Raw genomic sequence first — 16144 nt, 5'->3', positions numbered from 1 at the left:
ACCGCCTTATACATACACATACTCCTCACGAGGAAAGAAACTACACCCTAGGGACAAATTGAGTGTGAGAGGATTTTTTTAATTCAATTTGTAAAGGACAGTTTAAAAAAAACACACAAAATGTTAGTAACACGCTAGAACATTGGCTTGTTCATTTGACATTTTCTCTATCTTCACCAATTTTTATTACAAAAATCAGAAAAGTAAAAACCCATTATAATATTTGCACAGTGTAACCACAGTGTCACCTAAACAAAAGCTAATTTCTATAAAACCATAAACTTAACAATTTTATTAAAAGAGATTCAAAATTCTCTCTGTTTACTGGATATACATAGTGGTATATATTTTAAAGCAGAAAACCCCCAGAAAAACAAAAACAAAGAAAATATAAGTCAGAATGGTCAGTTACACATTTTGACCTGACAGTTCCTACGAATAGTAACTTCCACTACATATAAAGGAAACCGTTATCTGCGGTAAAAATTCTAGAGACAAAGTAGGAAATGTGTAATAAAAACAATCAATCAGAAGTCAGTCCCTGGCTGCATGTGTTTTCAATGAAACCCAGGCAGTGAGTTAAATCAGGAAAGAAGGGACATGACTTATGTGTCCAAACCACTGTGTTGTCTACAAGCGAGACCTTTATAAGTCAAGTTGCAAAGTTTCAATGAAAGAACTTTGAAAAGCACAAATGTTTTCTTCATACAAATCACTGCAAGTCATCTTTGTAAGGCTGGACCTTGCATAGGGAAATAGCTGTCTTCTCTCAAAAATTCTGCAGGAATGAGGAAAAAGCAAGCTTTTCAAAATGATGCCCATGTGCAAAGAGTTAAATTACCAAGCACCTCTTTAACTGCCTCCAATTTATCTTTATGAGATATGACAAAAGGAAAAATTGCCAATTTATGGTGACAGATTGGCAGCAGAAAAATTAAATTCCAAAAGTGCATCGTCAGAGTCTCGCTACCTACAGAAGAAACTCTGATGCACTAAATATGCCCCATTCGTGCTTTCACTAGGACTCACGAGGAACTTGTATAAATACAAGTTTGCTTTTTCAGAAAGTCAAAGTATAAAAAAATAGGACAAGTCGTGGCATTCCTTTAAAAATTGATGCTACATTAGTATTCTGAGTTGGTTACTAGGAAGGATTAATGCTTCCAGACAGAGCCCGGCCACTTGCCTTTAAGAGCCATGGTAGAGGTTCATGGTACCCAGGACGGCAATGTCGTACCTTTCTTCCACCTTCACAGAATTGGAATGCTCTATTACACTATTAAGCTCAGGGATGCTTTCAGCAGTGTCCCCGAACCCATGGTAATGTCCATAGTGCAAATTTTCCCCAATATCTTCCACCCAGGAAGGTCTATTAGCTATGCAGCTACTTGGACTCCCATTCAGGTGCAGAGAACCGCACATCTCAGGGTTAACGCTCATGGTCTTTTCTGGCTCCTCAGTCCCATTAACACAGAGAGAACCCTGGCTACTCGGAAATGGTGGTCCTGGAACTAATCCATTGCTAATTCCATTAGATCCTGTTAAGCACTGGTTATTCCTGCTTTCCATCCCATTGATCTGAGTCGTGGAAGAGAAGTCCAAATGTCCATTGATGACACATCCGTTTGTCAATGTATTCGATACGGAGCTACTGTTTTTCATATCTGCATTAAGAAATACACCTGTCACCAAAATTCAGAACCAGAGGGGAGGAAAACTATAAAATGCTTCATTGCTGCTACAATTTTAAAGGACTTATTCAGTTTCTTTTCTTTTAAACAAACCAGTTCCTTTTCCAAAGTGAAAACCATACATAGATTTTAAAATAAAACACAACGGCAGCATTTGCCTGGTAAGAAAGGAAACATTTATCCATTTCAGGAGTATTGGGAAGCCAAAATTAAAAAAACTTAAGTTGACAAATATACTGCATGAAAAATACCAATGGTACTGAAAAGCTGTCAAAAAAACTTCCCATTTTAGTCTCCTCTCGGAGAAAGGTTTTTAAAATCACCCCTCAGAAAGTCCATCAGAACTGAATGTAGGGATTCCCACAAAAGGCTGAAATAAAACACAAACTTCTGCAGCACTTAACAAGGGGAAAGCGGTTATGAAGCAGGTGAACTAAGGCAGCTCCTGGACGTTCCTCACACGTCAGGAAAGCGTACCCAGGAATACGCGGAGGAACCGCTTTTCCCTTCCACACTCAAACCTAACGGTCCTCCTGCCAGTGCCACCGAGCAGCTCCGCAGTGCCCAGCACAGCGACCACAGGCGGGAACTAATGGTTCTCATGCACAGTCTTGGGCCAATGGCAGTTCTGCAGCTTCTTCTGAGTTCAGCAATTAAGGTGATCATGACATCCAAGGTTCCACTTTCAAAAACAACTTATACTGGAAAATGTTGATAGGTTAATCTGCATCCATTAAAAGAAGGATGTCTTACAAAAAAAATGTCAGTCACAAAACGTTTGGGCACATGGGAATAGGCAATTACAAGGTATTTTTCTGTATAATGACACTAGAGAGTTAATATTCATGTTCACAGTTCACAGCACAGTATAGAGAATGATCTAAAATTATGTCTTGCTTACTAATATTAAATTTTAATGTTCTGCGCTATTAAAGCATGATATGATATTAAACACAGAAGAGCTAAGCTATAATAGATGAGGACCCATTTTGCATATCTGGTCACCCTGACATCTCACACAGTGCGCCTGTCCCTTGAAGGGGCCACTTTTGGGTTCACCGCCTATAGACCTCTGACTTGTACTCGAACACAGGTTTTTGTGTGTTTTGCAAATCTCCCTGCCAACAAAAAAATCACAGCTTGTTCAATGAACAAAGATCTCCTAAACATTCCATTAATCATCAATTTTCTGGCAATTTAAATGCCAATCATAGTTTAATAATTATTATAAATTCTTCAGAAGATTATGACAATTTTTTAAAAAAGTAAATGATAGCTTTTCTAGTTAGGTAAAACTCAAGGGTAGAGAGCAAGTGTTTTAAGAACTAAATATGAAGTGAAATAAAAAGGAAAAAAACAAGCTGTTCCAGGGAAATATTTAAATTTTTTTTAAAGTATAAAAACTGTTCCTGGGTGATAAAACTCATGGGTATGGTGGCAAGTTTGATAGTTATTAATAACTGGTTTACTACCAACAAAGGTGAAAATCCGATTTTTAGTGACTGGGTCTGCAAAGGTAAATGAGCATGGCCTCAGAAATCTGAGTTAACGAGACACACTTTTTTTTGTTTAATGTTCACAGTGTGAGTACTGCTTTCCTTTAGTGAATTATGCAATCTCAAAATCAAGGTTAGTAGATCACCTCATGTCATTGTAAGAAATCTAATAAAACTGAGCATGCAAATAGCAGACATGCTAGAAAATGGCTAAGACATAGCCCCACTGGCCAGCTCCAATACTGTACTTTATTCTGTTCCAAACTGCCTTTCAGGACTCACCCACTTACTTTTCTGCTACAAGTAATCTTTAGCTATTTTAATGTTTGCTTATTCAGTCAGATAATGTTATAAATGAAATGATGGAGAAAATATGAGGATGCTTACTTGGCACCTATATATGGGATGAGCTGGGCTTGAAAAAAATTATGGCTTTTTTAATGTTACGTTCATTTTGGTATTAAATTTAACCTGAAAACCCAGGGAATTAATGTTTGAAGATTAAAGAGTGATTACTTATGCCTTTTTAAAAGCATGTAGCAATGCCATTAAAAAAACAAATTGGCTTTGATTCATTTAATTATTTGGCAAAAAGGTGACTCCTCCCATAACAATTCTGTAGCTTCTAGAAAGATGTATACACTTTTTTTTGAACAGAAATGATTATTTTCATGTAAGTCTGGGAAACAAAATATATAATCTTTATCCCCAGTAGAGAATTTGGCATAAAGACATAATAAAAATTTTAAAAAGCCAGCATCTATTTCTAAATATAATAATACAGTAAAAGAATGGCTAAAATATTTTTATGGTACCTAAATAAGATTGTAGAAAAAAGCATGAACTAAATGGATAAATCTTAAAAAGCTGAAAGAAACTGAGACTTTGCCTTTTAAAAATGGATAATGACTATCAATACTAAAATTTTAATATACTAAAAATGTTAGTGTATAGAATGTGTTTTGTGAGACACGGTGGTCAGCATTTTACTAGACCTAGAGCGTGTGGCACAGAAACCAGAGCAACCACTGAGCGTCGAATGACAGATTATGTACTGGCGTGACTGGTTACAAGTGAAACCACAATGTTTACTAGTTCTCAATGTTTATGGCGAGTCAGACTTCTGGCTGTTAATCGCTTTGAAATTACTAGCAATAGGCGTTCATTCAGTGTATTCACCCAAAGTCCTCCGTCAGAAAAAATGCAAAACCTTATTAAAACTAAACAAGGCACATTAAGCAAAAGTTTAAAATCAAAATATAGAGATTGCACTTATATTTTTCATATCCATAGAATGCACCGAAAACACTTATCCTTGTATCTACAAACTTGCCCAAGATATGCAAATTATAACATAACATTCTTTGAAACACTAGACAACAAAGTGCAAAACTCGTTTGAAAGAAGCTGTTAGAAATAATATGCATACTGATTCTTGCAACGACAAGGGGTCTGCATTGCTGAAACAGTATATATTTCTATTTCTTTTGGTCCAACAGAACCACCCTCCTGCTGTGTGGTGTCTTCGACCATTGGACTGTTGTTGCAGCTAACAGGAAACTGTCCACTCCCACCTGTTACAACAGCAAACTCTCTATCGATGTGCATTTTGTCAGCATCATCTTCTGCCTCGCTGTTCACGAGCGGCATGCAGTAATCCAAGCTCTGAGCTGCACAGGAAACAAAGGCAATTTTAGTTCCAACGCACATACAAAAAGACTTTACGACAAATGTTTCTCATTCCTTTTTGTTCGAGCACTGAACATTCCAAAATTTTCAAATAATTTCATCATCTACACGACAAATGATCTTAGTATACTACTGAGAAACTTTTCCGCAGCATTACAAATATTTTTACATTCAGCATATTCTATATTATGCCTCAAAATGTCCATTCAATTGTTTTTCATAAATACTAGGACAGTTCTTGGTAACATAAAAATCATGAAAATGATCCTCAAATAAAAAAAAATCAGATTTCAGTAACAGAAAATAAGGTAAAAGCCAAGACTCAAGACAGGCCTGTCGATACTGTTCCCGTGTGGTACTGCCTATGCTTCTAGATAAAATAACATTAAAGTTTTAGTTCCAAGATATTTGGAGCTGATGCTATATGTACATTTCTTGTAAAATTATTCTCTGTATCTTGGAGAAAAGCTACTATGCACACTTAATCACTTTTCCTCCAAGAACTACATACTCTGTGCAGAAATACCCCCACCCCCAACCCCCGCAAACCCTAGTATCCCCACTTCTCAGGAGCAGCCACTCTCATTTGATATACACAAATCTGGTCTTAAGCATGTATTTTTCTTCAAAATCAGATCCTAAAAATCATTTTTATGCTTTGCTTTTATTCATTTACCATGGCATAAACGTATCAACTAAATTCAAAAGAATCTTTAAAGTTGGAAATCCATTGTACGGCTGTATAACTTGCCCGCCACCAAATTCCCTGCTACTGCTTGGGTTGCTTCCGTTTTCTTTCCTATTGTGAACACCATAATCAAATCAATATCCTGATAAAGGCATCTTTGTGCACATTTCTGGGTCTTTACTCAGATAAATAACTAGCATTATTTTTGGGTCAAAGAATAAGCAATAACATTTAGTGCTAAATATTTCTTTCAAATAATTTAAAATCAAAGACTTGAATTTTGCAGCTTTAATTACTTCTAGTTTAGAGGTACACAAGTCATTTTCAATACAGGAATGAGCATATTCCAGATTATTCCCTTAACTGTTGAAACTAAAGATAGTGTAGTCTTAATGAGAAATAAATTCTGAATTAGTATGTGGGAGAAACAGAAGAGTGTGATTTTGTGTAGTTGAGAGAAAATAGAAGTCTGCACAGGTATGAGGCCAAAAAACAGTCTACTAATAGAGGTGCTTTGAAAAACCAGAGGCATTAAACCATGGATTTCAGTCTTTTCCGCTCAATGCTTTTTGTAATCCTCTACAAGCCCCAAATAAGTGAAAGGCAGGTCCTATTTTCACTATGAAACAATGCTTTCAAGAGATCAGCGATAAATAAGCCATCTCAGTAAGGGGGAAGACTGGAAAGGGGTGTTCCAAATACCAGTTGTCACAATCCATACAACCTTCCGGGAGTTTAGTCTCGATAAACCTGCATTCAGCACGGGGTGTGGTTTCCCCCTTTTCCAAACTCTAATGCCTGATAAGCCAAATCGGGTGTACACTGAGAACAGGTGCAGGCTATCGTGGCAAAACCACAAATGTCCTTGTAAAAAAGACATCCCCCCTGGGATACAGGGTGGCTTTTAGTAGCCATACTCCATGTCTGGTTTTGTTGTGGAGCTCAGGTGTCAGTGTTCCTTGGGCAAAGTGGCAACTACATTATATCTGCAATTTCAAATTGCACGTGTTTTGTTTTGTTTTTTTAAGATAAGCCCAGCCCTGGCTGGTTTGGCTCTGTGGATAGAGCATTGGCCTGCAGACTGAAGGGTTCCAGGTTTGATTTCGGTCAGGGGCACATGCCTGGGTTGTGGGCTCAATCCCCAGTGGGGGATGTGCAGGAGGCAGCCAATCAATGATTCTCTCTCATAATTGATGTTTCTCTCTGAAATAAAAAAAGATAAGCCTAGCCAGTGTGGTTCAGTAGTTAAGCATTAACCTATGAACCAGGAGGTCATAGTTCAGGTCCTGGTCAAGGTACATGCCTGAGTTGCAGGCTCATTCCCCAATTGGGGGGGGGGGGGCTGAGGGAGGCAGCTGATCCATGATTCTCTCATCATTGATGTTTCTCTTTCCCTCTCCTTCTCTGAAATAAAAATATATTTAAAAAAAAAATGAAGACCACCCTTACCCCACAATCTTCATAAAAGCTGTATTTGCCAACTCATCCTTTGAGCCCAGTGCCTAGAATAGTACCCATATCAACAAATGAAACCTACACTCTAGCCAGAAAGGGCAAACACAGAAAGCAAGAAACATGAACTACAGCAACCAGTAACATCAAACTAACCCGTCATTTCAGAGAAGTGGAAGCAGGACATGAAGGCGGACCTGCCACTAGGGGGCCAGAGTCCGTGGCAAAGGAAGTTTGGGGACATTGGAAACAAAAATGTGTATATAGAGGACCTGGGGCACAATGCCATTTTAAAGCAAAAATTAATCCCTTAGCTAGAGACCTACCCAGTGCACTAGGAATTATGCTCTAAAATTGTTCCATTTAGTAGATTATGTCTTTTGTTAATGCAGGTAAGATCCTCAATAGAAGACAATGAAACAAGAACAAAGGCTTTCGTATTTGGATAGTCAAACTCTTCAATGTAGGAAGCATATGCTAATGCAGACAACCTAGAATTTAATTATTTCTTTAAGGATACACTATCTTTGTAGTGAGTTTTTCCCATAAAATATCTGCAAGGATATTTCACTACTTGGCTGATAATCCAGCTGCCCCAGAACCCTGGGTAATTTCATACTAATGTCTTCACTTTAGTCTCAGCACCTGCATATAGTGAGCACTCAATTATACAGGGGCACTAAGGTTGCATTTACTTTTTAAAATTGTACTTTATGTCATGATTGGATCTGGATTTGACTTTCTCTTGACATTCACAGATGTCACCTATGGTATTTTCTCTCACACATACCTATAGCCAAAGTAACTGTTTAAATATTCCATGTTGCATCTGAGAAAGGAGGTCTGTAAACACTTCAGAATTCTTCTTCCAAAACTGTCAATTTTGTTTTGGAAAAACACTTTCCCTTCCTGTTTTATTTACCTTCACAGTTAAAAAGATTACTGAACATGTTGTGAAGTGTCCTTACCTTTTGACTCCCAAAGCAGGTATTTGTTGAAGATTCTAGCACACATTAAACAATGCAGTTATGACAGAAAACCATCTAGGACTGGCTCAAAGCAAACACAAGCAGAGTCACTGCCCAGGGAGTCTTCTCCTCCTTGACCTCTGGAGCCAAGATGCTCCATTCAGGAAGGTGCCAGGATAAGAGGCCTGCATTTATATTTTCATCTAAAAATCAAGGGTTGAATAAAACCCCTAAAGCCAATTCTAAGGGAGCTTCTAAAACTACATAAACCATGAACGAGTTTAAAATGTAGGAAAGCCTTATACTCCATACCGAACACACCAATTGACGTGTAAAACTGGCAAGTAGTTTCAGACAGTGGATTTAAGAGCAGCTCGGTGGTGAGATGGTGATCTTCCTTTGTGCATCTTTACAGTGCGTCAGAGGTCCCTCCCAGGTGCTGACCCCCCACCACAGTGGCAGGGGCAGGATACCACACCCCTGTGGTCTTTCCACTGAACTGGGAACTCTGATCTCAGATCCCCATTTAAAAAAAAACAAACAGGAGGGAAATGTTTCCTTGGTTTCCCACCAGCTATTACTAGTTAGAACTATTCTCTGTTCTATTATGGAGCACATTAACCCAAATAACTACTTTTGAAAATAAACATCCTGTTAAAAATAGTATTTAAGGCCACTGCAAAAGGGGTTCTGTAAAGTAACCTTCTGGGGAACTATGACACAGCCCCAACTGCAGTAGAACAGGGATTGGGGAAATTCAAGAGGGTAGGGCAGTGGGGAGGCAAAAGTGGCAGTACTGCAAAACTGTGGAGGGGGTTGGGGCTGTTAAAGGAACACGGAATGGAAGTGGATGTGAAACACACCATCCTGAAGGTGTGCAAGTGGTGGAGTCCCACTGTAGCCGCACACACTGGAAACAGACTAGCACGTGAGGCCTGAATTCAAGATTACAAGAATGTAAGTGGAAATCACAGAAAATGCTTGGTCCTTATTATAATTCATTCAAATTATATTTCTAAAATGCTATGTGTTAAGGATTAAGACAAAACCATTTGTTGTTCTAACACAATCAAGTGCCCTCTCTGGTCAAAAAAAAAACACAAAAAACACCACACAAATACAGCCGTTTACTTTAAGTTTGAGAACACTAAATAAAAAAATAAAAGTATTTTATATATGACACTCCATAGAAATAATTACATTAAAAAATCTGGCCGAAACCGGTTTGGCTCAGTGGATAGAGCGTCGGCCTGCGGACTGAAAGGTCCCAGGTTCGATTCCGGTCAAGGGCATGTACCTGGGTTGCGGGCACATCCCCAGTGGGAGATGTGCAGGAGGCAGCTGATCGATGTTTCTCTCTCATCGATGTTTCTAACTCTCTATCTCTCTCCCTTCCTCTCTGTAAAAAATCAATAAAATATATTAAAAAGAAAATAAAATAAAAAATCTGACTTCTTGAATCTCATGTTTGAATAACTAGCTAACACATATTAACAAATGTGTTAAGGCACATCTACCTTCTTCCTCCCGTAGCCATTAAGGCTGGTCAACATGAACAACTAAGAACAGAAAGTGAAAATCCTGTTAAATTCATCCCAGGAAAAGTGTGCTGAGACAGTTCTTACTGCTAATTTTAAACTGAGTCATTCATGTCCAAGATAATTTCCTAAAACATGTTTTAATATTAAATACCCACACATATGTATGAGATGCTAAGATCAATAATATACCTATTTGATTAAAACAAAACCATGAGGTCAGCTTAACATCTGAGATCTGGCATTACCACAGCCTACTTCTTAGGGCAAATGTTTCCAAAAATAAAACTCTAAGTTACTAAGTTTGTAACTCACAGTACCCTTCCCCACTCACAATTCTAGAGCTGTACCCCCAAAATTACTGGCTAAAAACAAGGTAAAGGTTTCTCTAATGGGTGAAGCTGCCATTCTTTTCCAGCCAGGATCACTAAACCTGGACAACAGCTCTCAAAAAATACATACATGAGTAATTGTAGAGTTACTCCTGATGACTAGGAATGCTAACAAAATTAAACACATCTTTGTAAAGCCCTTAAGTCCTTAAGTCCATCCGTCATTCCATCTTGAGCAAATTGTTTATAAATGGCGGGGGGGAGGGCGGGGGGGGGAAATCCAAACCTAATTATATAGCTACTTCCTTGCACCATCATAAATGAACAAAATCCCATATTGGGGAATATTACCCCAAAATACTTTTCATCAAAACCAACCACTCAAATAACTTTGCATTTTATTTCACCCTCCAGAGTTCATGGCCCTATCTATTATGTCTGTTCTGACCAAAGCACATTTTGATACTGGCGTGAATGACTGTATGAAAGGGATTTGCTTCCAAAGGACAGTTCATATTCGAGCAGTACAAAAAGGCCAAGGCATTATTCCTCCTTTTGGTTCTTTACACCAATATAGTTTCCAAGGGAAAATCACTCTAATTACCTTACAATATTTGAAAATTGTTTGCTGAAAGCAGAGAGATACTACTTTCTGTGGGGAAGAGTAGATATCTTTCAGATTCATGATTCTAAAGTAAAAAAATTAAAGGAGTGAATTTTACAGGTACATCTTTAAGAACTGGTTCAAGCTATGCATTTATTTAACCAAGATATTTCAGTCACCCCTAAGAAAAAGCCAAAATTGTACTTCAAAAAAGAAACAGTGATTTTAAACTCTTCCAAATACTTTTGTATGTGATTTTTAAAAAGTATTTTATGTGCATGTTACATTAGGGGGAAAAGTACTTTCATTTTGACGTAAGAACCAAAAACTTATCCACAAAATGAATTCAGGGTTAGCTGGAGTGGCTCAGTTGGTTGAGTGTCGTCCTGTGTATCGAAGGGTGGCCGATTCAATTCCTGGTCAGGGCACGTACCTGGGTTGTAGAGGTTCAATCCTCAGGGAGCATAAGGAAAGCAACCAATCAATGTTTCTCTTTCTCTCCTCCCCCTACCCCCTCTCTAAGTATGTCCTTGCATGAGAAAAAAAAAATTCAGAATGAGCAGAGACTTAAGCTTACATAAATAGCAAATTTAAAAAATGCCAAAAATTAAAATGAACTAAGGCAACCGATCTTAAATTGCATTCTAAAAAACTGGTCAAATAATGGAAATAACTTTAGAGCTACTGAAGCCAAGAACAACTTCATTTAGAACATTCAGGTAGTGGGGGGGGGGGGGATCTTTTAGTAATCAAGAATTACTGCCCTAACATACCATTCACAGCAAGTACATAATGGTAAAATGAAAAAAATCAACTCTTCCTTTCCCATAAAGGAGAGTGGCAGCAGGCACGGGGGTGGGAAGAAGACAACTATCTATGCTTACAAATATGAATGTATACACACACACACACTCTTAAGTGACATGCGAGGCAATCTCAGGACTGGAGTACTAGAAATTTTAATGAGCAAATAATTAAAGCAATGCTCAGTAGACAAATGGTTAACACTGGAAGAGGAGCTATTAAAGTTTATCTGGTGTCAAGCAATGATTTCTCCTGTGATCGTGACAAGTATTATTTCATGTATATATAGAGCAGTGCTCAACCTTAGGTTTGCATAATTATTACCTGCAAACTCAAGTGCCAGGCATCAAACACATTTTCTCCTTAACTGACATCCTCAGGTTGTTAGGAATGGCAGTCTGTGAAAGCTGCATGGTGAGTTTAGTGTGTAAGATGTGAATCTCTAACTCTGGTTTGCCTAAATCAGTGATGGCGAACCTATGACACGCGTGTCAGAGGTGACACGCGTACTCATTTTTTTGGTTGATTTTTCTTGGTTAAATGGCATTTAAATATATAAAATAAATATCAAAAATATAAGTCTTTGTTTTACTATGGTTGCAAATATCAAAAAATTTCTATATGTGACACGGCACCAGAGTTAAGTTAGGGTTTTTCAAAATGCTGACATGCCGAGCTCAAAAGGTTCACCATCACTGGCCTACATGAATCCTTGTCTGGAGAAGGAAGATAAAATCCCTAAAAACCTGCATAATGCTTCAAACTAAATTTGTGTAGTAGTAGGATTTAGGAAACTTAGGACAAAAACAGCGAGATATTGGCCAAATCAGCTCACCATAAAACCTTCAGAAACTAGTTTTAAAAAATCTCTAGGGACATTTCTGCATCTTAGTAGAATGTTAAGTGTCAAACCTTTAAAAAAAAAATCACACCAGAATTTAAGATTTATCTTACCAAACTACACTAATAGACATAGACAGAATGAGGGTACAATGAATCTAACACTTAGTATCATTCCAAAATATTAATCAGGCATTAAATTTTAAAAAGCATTTTTAAAAAGTATATGCTTAAAGAGCTGTAAAAATACATTAGAAAATATATAGTGAAACATGTTACAAATAAATGACAATGCTGAGCAACACTTTATTAAAAAACACTTTTGAAGTAGACATACCTCCGTGTGTTTTCTCATAGCACCTTCTCAATTAAAATCATAACCTATAAATGCTATGAATTTGATAAGTTCATTCATTCAAGTCAGATAACCATGTTTTTATAGTGACCAAGATTTCTGAAGTTATGAAGCAGATATTACGATTTTTGTCATAAAAAACACACACAAAAAAACCTTTTGTCTGGATATACCCATTAGAGACAAAGTAGTAGAGATGATGTTGACCCATAAAATTTAAACACCTCTACCCAGCAGTTTATTCTCATACTATACTTGTATAGTTGATTTAATTTTTTTTTTTTTTTTACTCATCTGAGGCTATTTTCCCATTGATTTTTAGAGAGTGGGAGGAAGGGAAGGAGAGGGGAAGAGAGAAACATCAATGTGAGAGACATACTGACTGGTTGCCTACCGCATGCACACTGACCAGATTGGGGAGAACCTGGAACTGAGGTATGTGCCCTTGACTGGGAATTGAACCCTTGATCCTTTGGTTTATAGGCCAACACTCTTAACCACTGAGCCAAACAAGTGAGGGCTAATTTTTTTTTTAAGTCAAAGGGCACAACTTTGTATTTTCAGCAAATCTTATCTGAGTGCATAATTTCAGTGATTACTTTTCACTGTCATCTCTCAATTTCCTCTGTATAAGTTTGCTAAATATTCCTGCCAAGTTATTAATTTGTCCTGTTTAAGATATTTTACATATAGATATACGTGTATGTAATTTTTTCCTAAATAAAAGTTTTTTTCCCAAAGTAAAGAATGACTGCTTCTGATTATTTGCAAACTCCAAAACTAAAGATAAAAAAGTGGATGAATACCTAAAACTTGACTTACCTTACATACATAAGTCCTCAAAGTGACATACGAGATCTTGCGACAAATACACAATACCCTGTGGGTCATTGAGACCAGCGGAGGCCAAATCACAGTGCAAGTGGAACAGTACAGCCAACATCTACCTTCCCAGATGTGACACTATGTTTTACTACCAGACCAACAATTGTTATAAGCTCGGGGACATTTACAGGAAACAAAGAAATCAGGCACAGGGGCAGATTTTTTTTTTTAATAGTTGTATTTCCAACAGGTACAACAAACAAGAAAAACCTTTCTAATTCATGGAAGGTAAACCTGGGCATGCAGAAATGTTATCGACACACATTTATATTGAGCTGTCAACACTGCCCTCTTACATTCTCCCCTTTTGTTAAATGGCCAATCTTCAAAGTAGCAATACAGGAAAAACTCCACCTTCACTGCACCAGAATCCTCTGGGCACAGTACCACCTTAAGTGAAGGTCTCATCTTGAGGTGCTTTCAGCCATAAAAAAGAAAACATGTTAAAGAAAGTAAACACTCGCCTACAAAGTGGTCTCACCTTCGGTTCTAGCTTTCTTCACTTCAAAGGGTTCCGAATCTTCCAAGCATCTCTTGCGATTTGTTCCCATACTAACATGATTAGGAAATATATTCTGATGGCCCCCATTTAAGGTGCCATTATTATAGAAACGGTTTAGATGACAATTCTGGAGGTTCAAGAGAAACTGGGTACATTCTTGGAAACCCTGGGTATGAGCAATGTCTGCTGCTGTCAGGCCACTGGCATTTCTCAGGCTGCATAACACAAAAACACTGAATTACATCCCATTAGCATTTCCAGCTGGTGTCTGCTCCTGCCGAACTGACTAACTATCTGAAGGTGATATGAAAAAGTATATAGATTTACAGCAAGTCTTCATTAAAGAAGGCGTTACTCATCCTAGCTCTGTAACTAACTTCTCTCTTATGCACATTTGATTACTAAGCAAGATTTGGGCGATAGTAATTTAAAAATCAATATAGTAAACTTTAAAAAAAGGCATCTTCCTATTTAACTTCTCAAAATCATTTTTTGTTAGTCTGAAGAACCTAAATTTATGCTAACTTCAGACTTAATCTGAATTCTATATTATTGGTACTTAATTTTAATAATCCATTCCTTTAGCTTGAGTAAAATCATTAACAAACAAACATGTACTGAAATTGTCCATGGCATTCATAACAATCAGCTTCCTAAAAACAAAGGTATGCAATTGCTTACCAACAAGCCAGATTTTATGTGACACTATAAGTGGAAGTTTAGAAGGATGTCCTGACATTAAAATAATTTGTCATTAGACTGGAGATATGAAAAGCTGAGTTTTTGGGTTTTTTTTGGCCTTGCTTAGGAAAACTTAAAGGAATTGTCATTCTAGAGCAGTGGTTCTCAACCTTCCTAATGCCGTGACCCTTTAATACAGTTCCTCATATTGTGGTGACCCCCAATTTCATTGTTACAAATTGAACATAATTAAAGCATAGTGATTAATCACAAAAACAATATGTAATTATATGTTTTCCGATGGTCTTAGGCGACCCCTATAAAAGGGTCATTTGACCTCCAAAGGAGGTCACGACCCACCGGTTGAGAACCACTGTTCTAGAGCATTATGAGTGGACTAGAGGCCCAGTGCACGAATTTGTGCACCAGTGGGGCCCCTCGGCCTGGCCTGCGGGATCACGCCGAAACCTGCTCTCTGACATCCCCCAAGGGGTCCCAGTTTGCGAGAGGGTGCAGGTCAGGCTGAGTGACCCTACTGGTGCATGATCAGGACCGGGGAGGACCGCAGGAGGGCTCCAGGGCATGTCCGGCCCATCTCGCTCAGTCCCTATCGGCTGGACCCCAGCAACAAACTAACCTATCAGTTGGAGTATCTGCCCCCTGGTGGTCAGTGCATGTCATAGTGACTGGTCAACCAGTTGACTGTCTGCCTCTTGGTGATCAGTGCCCATCATAGTGAGCAGTTGAGTGGCCTTAGCTTATCATTAGTATATTATGCTTTCATTGGTTGAACGGACAACTGGACAACTGGACCCTTAACATATTAGGTTTTTATTATATAGGATATTTCCTGTGAAAGACAGATACTATTCTAGGAACTCATGCCCTAAGCTAAGAGTTCTACTACTGAAAAGCATCAACATCTTAACGTGGTTAATATCACAAGTAAAGGTCTGATGTCTTCTATAGTAGCTAAGATTCAAATTAAAGGAGGAAGTGGTGGTGTAAGTGAGAGATCTGAATAAGATGAATATAAAAGAACCAGTTGAGCTTGTAGATCTTAATTAGGAAACAATAAACATTTAGAGAACAAAAGCAACTCCATGTTGAAGTTCCCCTGGAGAACAAGAAAATACACTGCTCTGTGAAATAAATCTGTAAAAAAAAGCAAAACAGGTTGTTAGGTATAGGTTGATAAACTGAATTCGCAGAAATACCAAACAGCAAAGCTATCTCCATATTTACTCAGCAAGCTATGCTATGAACAGAGCAAAGGTATGATCAAATAAGGCTTTATTTTGTGTAAGTGAAATAACCAATGCAGAACCTTTGATTCTTGTTTCCTAGGTTAATATTAATGCCAAAAAAGAAATTTTTTTTTTCCAGAGAGAAAACTGCTGAATCAGGGGCAAATAAGGGCCTTTCATTTTCAAAGATAAAAATAAGCTGTGAATTCATATTTCCAGCCATCATACTCATAACGCTCCACCTCAGAAACAAAAAATCTATATATTCTTGGATAATCACTAAACATGTCTTCACTTCTTAGAAGAAGACAAAGAAATGTACTATACATTTTGAAGAAAGGCAAAAGCCCAAACTCAATTTTATCAGATATA

General features: G+C 37.8%; 1 protein-coding gene across 3 annotated transcripts in view; it reads right to left on the bottom strand.

Moving 5' to 3' along the window:
• Positions 1–58: 58 nt before the first annotated feature.
• The window catches only part of ANKRD10 (ankyrin repeat domain 10), a 35603-nt gene continuing 19517 nt past the window's right edge, over positions 59–16144 (bottom strand). For 2 of the 3 annotated variants that reach the window (XM_006770691.2, XM_006770692.2), the window contains exons 4-6: positions 13824–14059; positions 4762–4857; positions 59–1664 (exon numbers count right to left, since the gene is read on the bottom strand). In XM_006770691.2, the coding sequence (XP_006770754.1) occupies positions 1189–1664; positions 4762–4857; positions 13824–14059 (808 nt within the window). In that variant the 3' untranslated portion in view covers positions 59–1188. Of the gene's footprint in view, positions 1665–4616; positions 4858–13823; positions 14060–16144 lie in introns of all 3 variants that reach the window. The other variant, XM_015568433.1, reaches the window with a different exon arrangement.

This window comes from Myotis davidii, unplaced genomic scaffold (genome assembly GCF_000327345.1).
Source record: "Myotis davidii unplaced genomic scaffold, ASM32734v1 scaffold242, whole genome shotgun sequence".
In the NCBI taxonomy this organism is placed as follows: Eukaryota; Metazoa; Chordata; class Mammalia; order Chiroptera; family Vespertilionidae; genus Myotis; species Myotis davidii.
Note: the sequence above shows the minus strand (reverse complement) of the source record. Positions and strands in the feature narration are given on the sequence as shown.